This window comes from Mercenaria mercenaria, chromosome 2 (assembly GCF_021730395.1).
Source record: "Mercenaria mercenaria strain notata chromosome 2, MADL_Memer_1, whole genome shotgun sequence".
NCBI classification, from domain to species: Eukaryota; Metazoa; Mollusca; class Bivalvia; order Venerida; family Veneridae; genus Mercenaria; species Mercenaria mercenaria.
This window is the reverse complement of record NC_069362.1, coordinates 105,219,804-105,232,435: the sequence shown is the minus strand read 5'-3', so window position 1 is coordinate 105,232,435 and position 12,632 is coordinate 105,219,804. Positions and strand designations below refer to the sequence as shown.

At 34.9% G+C, this 12,632-nt stretch overlaps 1 protein-coding gene across 1 annotated transcript; it reads right to left on the bottom strand.

Moving 5' to 3' along the window:
* Positions 1 to 329: 329 nt before the first annotated feature.
* On the bottom strand, positions 330 to 7,089 carry LOC128555325 (uncharacterized). Its single transcript, XM_053537425.1, has 4 exons — positions 6,451 to 7,089; positions 6,078 to 6,236; positions 5,150 to 5,714; positions 330 to 3,234 (listed from the first exon to the last, which is right to left on the bottom strand). The coding sequence occupies exons 1-4, from the start codon at positions 7,015 to 7,017 to the stop codon at positions 491 to 493; spliced, it is 4,035 nt and encodes a 1,344-aa protein (XP_053393400.1). The 5' UTR covers positions 7,018 to 7,089; the 3' UTR covers positions 330 to 490.
* Positions 7,090 to 12,632: the final 5,543 nt, after the last annotated feature.

Sequence of the window (12,632 nt, the reverse complement as noted above, 5' to 3'; positions counted from 1 at the left end):
TAAAATATTGGAATACTCATTTGTAGGGGCCTCCGTGGCCAAGTGGTTAAGGTCGCTGACTTAGAATCACTTGCCCCTCACCGATGTCGGTTCGAGCCTCACTCGGGGCGTTGAATTCTTCATGTAAGGAAGCCATCCAGCTGGCTTACGGAAGGTCGTATGTTCTACCAAGGTGCCCGCTCGTGATGAAATAATGCACGAAGGGGCACCTGGGTCTTCCGCCACCATCAGAGCTGGAAAGTCGCCATATGACCTTTATTTGTGTCGGTATGACGTTAAACCCAACTAAAACAAAAACGCTCATTTTTGTTAATTCTAAATACAAAAATACCATTTTGATCTGCACTTAAATTTTTAATGCTTATCTCTCATACAGTTTATATTAACACTGAATGTTCTATAAGATAACCATATCAGTGTGTCAAATAACACACCAACAATGTATATTTCCAACAAGTAACCTGTACTTTTTCTGCATGCATTTTAATCTTCATTTAAAACAAATGTTTTCTTTATAAAAGATCGTGTTTTTATTTTTGTCAAATCTAAATTCTTCTTTTTCCCAAGCATTTGGTCCATCAAGAAGAACTTTCCATATTTCTGAATTGCGAATATACGTTTTAAATGTATTATAGTCCTCCTGTGGCAGTATTTTACACTTCCATAGTCGTACCTCAACATACTCTGGATAAGTCTCTAATCTGTTGACTAACTTGCGGAGTGAGGAGCATGTCATTGATGTTTTAAACATAAACAGATACTCTAAGCGTTTCATTTCGAGAGGCAGCAATAATTCCTCATCACCAAAATCACAGTGCCGTATAACAAGGTTTTGCAAGCATGTTAGTTTTTGCAATGCTGTTATCATGTAGGTTACATTGGAGCAAGTTTTCATGTCATGGCAGTACATAGTTTCAAGATTTTCTGCTTTCTCAAGTGAGTTGAAGGCGGATGCCATTACTTCACTATCGGGATACCAACTTATTCTGTATTCCTGTAGTTGTAGAGCATTAAATAACAATTTCTGCACAGGAAAATATCCTAGTCTCAGTACTTTCAATTTACAATGTTTAGAAAGGTCTAGAGTACCATCACCACATGTATATCCACCATGTTGTTTGCACATAATATTGTACAATCCTACATATTCCATGTCTGTTTTCAGTGATATGACAGCACGTAACTGTCTTATCTGATCATGAAGCATCATTGCATTACGTAAGTAGAGGACTTGAAGATGTTTCATCTTCTGAAATACATGTAACCTTTTATCGTAGAATGGAATGTTTCGAGGTGCATCCACATTACTTTTTATTGATTTTCGGCCATCAAATTGAAAATTTTCTATTGTTTGAACAGATCCTGACAAAAGCTGGTATATGTCGTCTGCTCTGAAGTAGCCAGGTAAATGCAACCTTTGCAGAGAAGGTAGGTTCACTAATCCGTAAGTTGCTATGATATCAGATATTTCTTCTGGGTCATCATAGTCTAAAATACATACTGATTTTATGTTATCTTTGTTCCAGCTAATGATATCCTTTAGACAACGCTTGTGATTATCATGGTTAATGTCATCCTTTATAAAGAAGAGATCTTTAACGTCACAGTGGACATCTCCGTTTCCAGTTTCCCGAGATATGCGTAATGATGTTATCATTTTATCTTGAAAAAGCTTCAATTTATGACTTCTGATTGTATTATTACTAAAATGAAAGGAATAGCCTGAACGTCTATATCTTGTCGTGCATGTATCTTCTTTCAGTAGACGCCCAACGCCAGCAATAATATGACTTGTAGCGCCTGGTGAAAACCCGCTTAAGAATTTTAACATTGGCCATAATTCATTATTGAAATATCCTACAGAATTCCAATTTCTTAATACTCTGTCAAAACTGTCGGTTTTATTGCTAGATGCTATGAATAAAGCGGCAAAATAATCTTGAAATAGTTTGTGCTGAAATGAAATAGCAGCCATTCTTGCAGAGAGATTATTTGATCTACTCTGTGTTAAAAGTCCTAGTTTAAAACAGTACTGTAACTGAAAAGCTGTCATATAATTAAGAACATATTTCCTGTCAAAGACGGTAACCGTTGTTAACTCATTGTTATCACCGAAGGATGCATCATAAGCAAGATGTCCTAATATTTTTAAAAGTGTGAACTGTTTCACAATGTATCCATTCCTCTTTAGGCACTTTGGAATAAGATCTAAATCAACAGTTCCTGAATTTTTCGAATCATTTTCACTGTCTTCACATTGTTCCAAATCGTGCTTTTCGTTTTCCAGTTCCATGCGTAGTTCTATCATTTCGCTAAAAACTTGACATGAGGTTTTCAGAATGGCTTTTCCATTAAACCATAGACAGATCAGTTGTATCAGCATTATGGGAACATATCTTATGTGATCAAAATAAAGCTGTGTGTAACTTAATTGGTCAGAAAAGGTTTCAGGCTTTTTATTCTTCCCGTACCGATAATTAAGCTTTGATAACACATTGGCAGTGAGTTTATCAGATGATTCTTTGTCGAGGTACTTTAACTCTATGTTCTTATCGATGTTCGAAAATGCTTCTGAATAATTGCCCATTTTCCACCGTCTTGTTGTAGAAATGAACGTGGTTTTAAGTCTAGCTTTCTTATGAGGTATTTTTGGCCTTGTTGACCAGCAACTTAATTTCGGGGATCGTGTTACAGGATGCATCCATTCGTCAAGGCCGTCTAGGATTACCAAACACTTTTCTTCATGCAATATTCTTTCCATGATGTCAGCTGTATACTGACGAGCGCGAGACAAATTTCTTAGAACTTGACTTTCAATAAAATCATCTACACCACATTCAGTGAGGTTTGCCTCTCGTAATATAATGACAAACAAGAACTGAAAATGTCCCATGCTTTCTAGATCATCATTTTGAAAGTAAATTTCTTCAGTCTCCAGTTTGGATCGAGACTGACACCACGTGAGAGCCATTTTTTGTACGAAAGATGTTTTCCCAGATCCTGCGTCAGCTGTTATATAGATGTTTTTACAGCGATAAGTTTCAGTGTAAAAAATGTCTTGGTAGGATCGGATTTCCGTGTTTGAACTGTCATTACTATGCGCTTGATTTGTACAATACATTGTTGGATTCACGTAGAACTCTATTAGTTTCGCGTCATTTTCTTGAACCATCGGTGAAATCGGCAGTGTCCAATACCGATGTCTGTACCATTCAACGAGATCTTCTTGAAGATCTAAAATTATAAGACAAGATAACAGAACATTTCTTTTTGAAAATTTGCATAAAAGTATACTTCTTTACACTTAGATATGATCTTTATATAACGGAGTCTACAGACAACGTGAATTTCCTTCAAGCAATTCATCTTAAGTACTCTTACGTGGGTTTGTATTTTATAACTTCTTCAGACATGTTTATCACACCATTAAGCATGATACATGCGACAAATAAGATTGTTAAGGTCAGTTTTTAGATAAATGTTTCTTGCCATAAATATTTTTAAAGAAAGAATAATTTTGTTTCACCATCTGTGTAAGATGCAACTTTATTTTATGCTAACTAATGAAATACTGTATTCTATCAGTTAAATATTTTTATATCTCACCACCCACACTGTGAAAATATGAAATCTATATTTTCACACTGTGAGAGATATAGCTCCGCCCCCTCATACATTGGACCCCTAATAGTAATGTTTACAAAATGGCATTTGCTTGGTATATTCTCAACGTTGACCATGTTTCGCACTGTGTTGCAAATTTTTAACAACTTTTACCGTGCCGTTTTTTGTAAATTTTGTATAATTTATGGTATTTCCTCAAGCTCAAGTAGAGACAAATTTCAATGTGATGGCAACTATCTAAAACATTTGCAGAGAATTCATTACAGCATTAATTATGATAAAAGAAACTTCAAACTATTGTTGAACAATTATAAAACACAAAATAAAACTGTAAATATCATTTTTATAGGGTGCCTCAAGTAAACAGATTTAATGAGACAGAATTCTAACACCAACACTGAAAAATTAAGGTCGAATCCTGTGGGTCTGTTTTGAATTTTGCTCACATCATTCAAAAATAACCTTGGGGCAGAAGTAAAACCTTACTGCATTTCTTCCACAATAAGTAATCTAAAGAATGAAGGCAAAATAAAGAACTTTTACCGCACGTAACTCAGTATTTTTAAAGATGTCTAACTACCCCTCCTGATTCAGAGGTAAATTTACTTTGAACAGCAAGAAATCGCTTATAAAATGATTTTTTTTTTCAATTTTGTACAATACATCCATAATAAGTCTTGAAAGAAGTAAAAACCTATTATGAAGAAAGTAAAATATGGAGAAAAAAATTTTGGTCCCAGTTGGGCTTGAACCTACGCCCCCTTGAAAATTGCAGTCAAAGTAGGTTTATGGTAGGAATTGAATTATTTTACTTAATGAGAATTTCATAACGTTATGCAGCCAAAATAAAATCAAATAAAAATGGAATCAATTACGTTCAGATGTGGCATTTTGCAACAATGTTTGATCTCAGCGCGCGAAACAGACATGACGTCAAACGTGTTGTGACGTTAGAAAGACGCACACAACATAAAGTTCCAACAAATATCCTCTATGAAGTTGTAGTTTTAATTTTGTAGTTAAAATTAAACGTTCATTGCGTTATTGTGGCTATGAACGTTTTATAAAAAGAAAACATTAACACTGTATCATAATATAAACATACTTTATATGTAAAAATGTCATTCAGGACCTCAAAATTGTACACTATCTATCCCTTGGCAACCAGTAATTCCATCAGCAACACATGAAAAGCATGTATAATTGGTAGGGGTATAAATAAGCATCTTTAAAGACGCACCACAGAATAATTGTATTCATTTGTTTTCCAAGATTGCAATTATACATGACTTGCATAATAAACCAAGACAAAGTGTTAAATGTTTAAATATTTTACTGAATTGATGCAGCAGTATGCCTAGTATTTGATGCATTTAGTATGGCCCACACCTTGTTTCTGCGGTATTATGAGTAATTTCTCTACGTTTTCAAAACTATACTAAAAGAAATTGACCTAATAAGTCAGCAGTTGAAGCTGTGAAAACACATTAGGGCCCAAGTGTAATACCTCATCGTAGTTTGTTACCTGATTTTAATCGGAGATAATCGGTATCATTCCTGTGTGTTATGCATTCTGCCTCTGTCTTCTGAATGTCACGTATAGCTGTCTCTGCTGTCATTTGAACTTCAGCCAATTTCGAGCTAACCAAACGCTCAATATTATCTATCACTTGTTTAGAAATTTGTTGAAGTGATTTACGTTCAAGGTCTCCAGTCTCTACCAAGTACTTTCTTTCTTCTTCGCCAGACTGCTTTAACAGAGCTACCATATCATCCACTTCCTTCCTAATTTCTTCAATCTGGATTTCCTTTGCCTCAATTAGTTCAGCAAGGCTTTCATTTGTAATATGCTTTAGTTTTCCCATCTCATTTTGTATTTCTTGCAGCAGCTTAACTTTCCGCTCATTAATATCTTTTCTGTGTTTCTCAATTAAGTCTCCAATAATTTCTTCTTTCTGACTGATACTTTTGATGGCCTCGTCATGACGATCTTTCATTTGTCCAACACTGGTTGACAATAGATTCTTTGAGGTATCTTCAAGAATCTTGGTTATGTCTTCTGTTGTTATCACAAATGACCCAACTTTTAGCTGCATTTGTGAGAAATGAAAAGACATTTCTAACGTTATGGTATAGTATGTAAAGTAAGTATTTAGTTGTCAAAATGCAGAAATATAGGTGAACTATGTTTATTAAGTCTGACCAAAAGGGGTTTTCATTTGCTTAACAGTTATGGGTATGTTTGATAACATAACTGTAAAGAAACAGGTTGGAAAATCAGTGTTTTGTGAGAGAAATTTCGAGCTACCTCGCCAAAATAACAAAGACCAATATAAGCTGTTAAACAGTTCAAAGATAATTTGTGCAAAAATAAAATATATGACTTAGGGCGTTCACACAGCCGAGCCACTGTACAATGATATATATACATATTGTTACACTATTAATATTACCTTTCTCAGTTTATCTACTGCGTCGTTTGCCTTCATATCAGAGGACAAGTACTTTGCATCAGATAAAAGATCAACCAGTGCATCGATATATCTGTTAAGGTCATTGTCTTCTATTGACAGATCCGACGAATGACGTACAGCTCTACCTATATCTCGAGCCTTCAAAATATACATACAGTTTAAATAAAATAATTGAATTAAGTATAATTATTTCTTAATGCTTGTATAAAGTGTATGCACTTAATGTGACAGAGAAGCAGTACAATGTAAGTTATTTAAGTGTATACTTTTTAAAAGGTTCGTGGACGTAATTATTGATGAAGAACCATGCAAATTTGGCATTATTTCAAACATGTATGATTAAATCTACTACCTTTGTGCATATATTCGTTTTCAGAAATAGATTTATCGCCAACTTGTTTTGGAACCTCTTATTGGTAAGAATCGCACTGATGACCCCATTGAAATCGACCTCTCTGATGGACGTGGCCCCACCGTAACCATCTGGTGGCAGGTAACATTTTGCAATATAGAAGGCGTCAGTACACCATAACGTTGCATCCGTGTTCTTCCAAGATGGATTAGTGAACCGATGCATGGTTCGTATTGAATCAGATAACCTTTGGCAGATCCGATTCGGACATTGCTGATTGGGCGTTTTGTTGGGGACTTTTGAATCGTGCACGAAGCATTTCTTTCCAACGGAGCAGAAATTCTTGGTACCACAAGGCAGAACATTTGCGGTTGTACAAAATGTGCAGACTGTATATGGTTTAACTCCATAATTAGTGTAGATATTTTGTAGAATATCTCGTTGGAATTGTGTCATTTCATCCAACACAAAATCTTCCAGTCCTTCTTTGCAAAAGATTATTGCAAGAGCTCCCTTTAGCCAATTCTTAAACCTTTCATCCTGTAGCTTTTGGATGCAGTAAGCCATATTTCTGTCTGTTTATGGTCTAATGTCCAACGCGAAACAAGTACTAAACGTTGTTCTTCGTATTATACTCTGATGTCTGAAAATATAACCATGTCCAGGATGTATAAATGGCGTTAAAATGGCATTGTTGAGAATTCATTTCGTTATGTACGCACTCTTATTGGAAAACGAAATTTACAGTAACGTAAGAAAACCCATAATTTACCTTATTCTTAAGTACATGTGCACTAATGCATTATTATGTTCCATCTAGTCTATTTGCTCTGATTAAAAGGCTCTGAAAATATACAGAAAAAGCAAAAATACACAAAAAAAACTTTGAATGGATCAAAATATTATGACACGTCATAAGTGCCGAAAACAAATGTAATATATCCTGTAGGTATGTAATCTCTTGGTGCTTTTGTAACCGTACACGTTTTGTGCAGTACTTTAAGACAATGCCAATTTATAGACGAAAGGTTAATGACACCAATCAAATGACTTGGAAAATGTAAATCTCTCATACCATTTTAATGTATTGTAAAATATGAGCTATATGAACTAGAAGTTATATTGTTGTTACTAATGATAACATATAAACGTTATCAGTGTCCAAATCATGTCACATGATTGTCATTATCACGGCACATGATTGTCATCGGTCTATATTGTAAACTGTAATTCAGGTACTAATCAATTTCGATAATACCTCCACTCAAAAAAAAAAGTATAATTTTATTTTTCATAACCCACGATTGTGCAATAGGTAACTTTTTACAAAAATGCTATCAATATACATCCAAGTGTGAGTAGGCAAAAATGAAAGTAGTATCTTGTTTTATGCCCCCATCCTTTAAAGAAGAAAGGGTGTATTGTTTCTATCAATAACTAAGAAAGAGGAGTTGGCCGATAGTTGTCAAGCGTCATAAGATGATTGTCGGTGGTTTCGGAGGACTCTAGGTCAAGGGGCAAGGTCACAATGACTGCAACTGAAAACCGTTTCTGGTCAATCACTAAAGAAAACTTTGACCCTACAGTCCTCAAACTTCATAAATTGATTACCTGTTGTCGGTTGTAAGGATCAGTATGTCAAAGGTCGAGGTCACAGTGACTTTGAGACTGAAAATGTTTTCCGCTAAACAACAAAAGAACACTTTAGCCTACGGTCGCCAAACTATAGAATGGATTACCTGTTTTGGGGCCAGTAGCCAAAGGTCTAGGTCACAGTGACCTCTAGACTGAAAATTGTTTCCACTAAATAAAAATGACTTCATACCTATTGTCTTCAAACTTCATAGGATGACTGTATGTGGTTTTTAGATAAGCCCTAATGTTTCGGGGGTTACTAGTTCAAATGTCAAAATCACAATGACCTTGATAATAAAAAACAGTTTCCGCTCAAACACCAAAAAACGCTCAGACATACAAATGTCAAAATTCATAATTATAAAAGCCTGTCAATTGATGGCACATGTTGTATTGAGGGTCGCTAGGTCGAAGGTTTCTGATCCATATCTGGGGAATGCTTAGGCCTGTGGCCTAATACCTCCATAGGTTGATTGCCTACAGGCACAGATGATAACATATCTTTTCGAGGTCAAAAGTCATAGTCATAGCATAAACATTAAATGCCTCCAACGTGCCATGAAGTGGACATATGTGTTTTACAAACATTTCTTATCATTGTTTCTTTTGATAGTTTAACACAAAAATAGATGAAGCTCACTATAGCTATTTAGAGCGTAACGTTCGTTAAAAGAGAGAAATTGACACATAACCACATATTAAAAGGCTTGCATAATGTTATTTACATGTATTTTGTAAAAGGTTTCAGTTTTTGGAACCAACATTCATTTATAATTTGTAATATTGCTTCTTGCTTCGTAAGTCATTCGTTTTTTAAAAAAATTTTTAAATTTTTTTCCTAATTATTAACATAGCTCTGCTGTACTGACACAGATGTTTATATATTGAGTGATATGATAGATATAAAAGTACTTGACCCTCAAAAATCTGGTAAGAGTTGATACATTAATTTTTGTTGACAACTAATATTATTATAAGATCACGCAAACGATAAAATTTTCCACGCTCACATAGGCGCAAAACCGAGTGGTCAAAGTCGCTGAGATCGACCCCTTGACGGGGGCCTCCTCGGCCGAGTGGTTAAGGTCGCTGACTTCAAATAACTTGCACCTCATCGGTGTGGGCTCGGACCTCACTCGGGCGTTGATTTCTTTTATGTGCATGAGAGGAAGCCATGTATATGATATATAATGACTGGTATCATAGATATAAAGTTATATGACCTTCACAAATCAGATAAAAGTTGATACATTAAATATTTGGACAGCTAATATTAATAGAAGGTTAAAAACAAGGGTGCTTACAAATAACTTTTCAACGTTTTGAAAATTGAGGCTCTTGCTTACACCATGACCCCATGGCATGGAATTTGGCCCAGGAATAAATCATGCTCCAAGTAATGCCTGAGATTCGATCAAGATGTTCTTCTGCATATATGTGATATCAATTAAAATTAACCGCGGTCAAGTGTTTTAAGAAACTAATATGGTGTTTATAGTTTTGGTAGAGTTCTGTTGTACTGTTCTGTACATTTGGAACATGATATGATCAGTTCGCGATCGAACCACACAAGTGGCAATTTTTCAACAAACCGTTCCGAGACTTTGCCCTCAAACCTAAATATGTTTTGCCCTCTTTGAAAGTTATTTGTAAGCACCCTTGTTTTTAAGCTTTTTGACAAGACAAGAATGATTGTCTTGTCAAAATACTATCATACAAAATGTATCAATTGTTGCACCTCAAAATAGCAGCAACGCATTTTGGTAGTCACTACCAAAATTCGGCCGAGTTTGGTAGTCACTACCAAAATGCGTTACACTACAAAAATGTAGTACCAAAATGCATTGGATATGTACACATCCTACGCAAAACGGTATTTATAATAATCTCATGATTTACTAAAAGAATATTTTGTGACGAATGGACAATATTATTTTAAAGAGAGTCATGACGGAACTTAGTCGCACTGTAGATAATAATAAGATACATGGAATTATTACAGAGGAAGTTTCATTTCTGAGTAAATGATATATTTCTTACCCATCTAAACATACAGAACCCACCATTTCGATGCGTTGTTCGGGGAGGATCTAAGAACACCACTCACATGTATACACCAAAATAAAAATCTAAATCCAACGACGGACAATTTAGTTTTTGGAAAATTATTTGAGTAAGTCCACGCCCACATTTTACAATTCTTTTACGTTGTGTTTCAGAGATATCTGTAGTGGACTCTCAAAACCCCTCGAAAAATCTTTTTTGCCGGAAATATTTATCTAAGACCTATAAAACACGCACAGAATCCACCATTTATGTTTATGTGTGATGTTTGAGAAAAAAAAATTAGGTGGAGGATCCACATGCCATCCTCACATTTATACTTCGTTTTACAGAATTCAACATTTTCGTGCTTTAAAAAATCTAGGTTGACTATCCCTCGGACAACACTAGCACATTAAACAACAAAACAACACAATGTTATAATAAAGGAAGCGTCGTTTGAGGCCCCTTTCACACGCTCAGGAATCTACATTTTTGTTGTTTTTATACGATAACTATTTCTCGGGAGGGGAACTCCGAACCCTTTCCCCCTCGATTTTTATAGGAGACATTCTCTCCTTTTATCTCTATCTTTTGTGCGTAAGGTAAAAATGAGCACAGCCCCTGAAGCTGAAAAAAAATACTAAAATACGTTTCATTCCATGATCCTTAACATTTCATATGTATCACTGCAACGCATTTTGTCGCTACCAAAACTCGGCCGAATTTTGGTAGTGACTACCAAATGTTGCTACCATTTTGAGGTGTAAAAGTATCATTATTTAATATATTGTTCACATCATAATACATTTGATTTGCAGAAACATCGCCGCTAGTGTAGTAGTCTGGAGTTCCTTCCCCTTTCACTAAGTTTGCAGTACGACGGGAACCAGACTACTAGTGTACCGGACAGGTTGTTAGTTCTATTTCTGTTTTAGGTTTAAATTCAGACGAGTGATGTCAGCCTTCATTGTCATCTTGTTTTTTACAGTTCTCAAATCGGTAAAAAGACGTATCACTTTAATACTAATCTTGCCCCCGTGGCATGTAAAATACCGTATAAGTACTTATTTCTGCGGGCTTAAGGGGACGCATACTTTGAAATTAGAAAAAAGTGGGTGGGGTATGATAAAATTTACCTGCAAAAAAGTACAAGATTTTGGTACATGAAATGGATACTGTTTCAACTGTTATAAGTACACAAAGGATTGCTCACTAAAATAAAAATGAGAAAAAACTGAAACAAGGAAGTTATTGTTGAATTATCATAAGACTTGTTGTGTACATTCAAAGTCAACAATTAATACTTTTTTGTGCGAAAATAATAGTGCTTCACCTTGTCCAAACATTTATCAATGACCTACAGATTCTAATTTAAAGAAAGAATGTGAAATACGTTCACTGTCTTGCTTTTCATTTCGCATATGTAAGCTAAAACACATTATTTAGTTTGTTTACAAAGTAGTGCATAAGAAAAGATACGGTGGTCAAGGAATGCCAAATTCCAAAACTTAAAGAGTATATTCCCCTTAATACATTAAACATTTATCGTTACAGAAGTCTAGTGGCTTACAATAAGGGCCTAGAAATGTTGCCATTATTAATTTTTAACTTGGTATTCATGAACTACAATGCACTTAAATATCAAAACACATTCAACAAACTTTTGAAAATGTATTGTCTTAAACATCCCTAAAATAAGGTATGGAATTTGGTTGAGAGGTCCAATCAATGTGTATATGTGCAAAAGTAACATTCTAATCTTGTTCACAAAACTTACTAGTACACAGCAGGAATGTCAATGATCAAAACTGGACGAATATACAGTTATCCTCACTTTGATGTCATTTATAATTTGTCCTTGAATTCTCCACCATACTTTTCATAACTCTGTTTGCACGAGTTGCACGAGAATGCTGTCATTCACGTAAAAAAACGGGGTCAAATAAGTTGTAAATGCAATATCATCATAACGTAATTAATGGATTATGCTGTTCAAGATAAACTTTATCTCATAACGTAACGAACATGTATAATGTTGTAACAACAATATACTTACACTGATTTAAGTAGCAATCGGTTTATAAGTGACTTTATTGATTCATTTTGTGTTTTGTTATTGTTGTCAAAAAGTATAACGGAAGTGCCTCACAACTGAAGCGGAAACCAGTTTGATGCGCAAAGTAGTCAACTGTAAGTAATAGTTTTTGATAAATGTCCACAGAAACTAATAATTTTCTAATATTAAAGACGAATATCTGAATAGGATTCATTATTTGATAAGAATTTATAATCATCGGCATGTTTTTTTTTTAAATCGTACACGTGCTGACACCTAAGTTGTCTCCCGTTGTTTATTAGAGTTACCTTTCGTACGGCGCAGTAATACATTTGCAGTGAATCGCCGAGAAGTCGTGGGAAAATTAAAAACCATGTAAACAAACTAAAATTAATCAGCTTTTCAAGATGAATTTCAAGTGATCGACATTATGCATTTAACCCGC

Excerpts from the sequence above, each read along its gene's own strand:
- LOC128555325 (XM_053537425.1), bottom strand. The coding sequence starts at position 7,017 with ATGGCTTACTGCATCCAAAAGCTACAGGATGAAAGGTTTAAGAATTGG. Across the intron at positions 5,715-6,077 it reads CAGTAGATAAACTGAGAAAG|CTAAAAGTTGGGTCATTTGT; the intron begins GTAATATTAATA and ends TCACAAATGCAG. Across the intron at positions 3,235-5,149 it reads TTATCTCCGATTAAAATCAG|ATCTTCAAGAAGATCTCGTT; the intron begins GTAACAAACTAC and ends TTATAATTTTAG.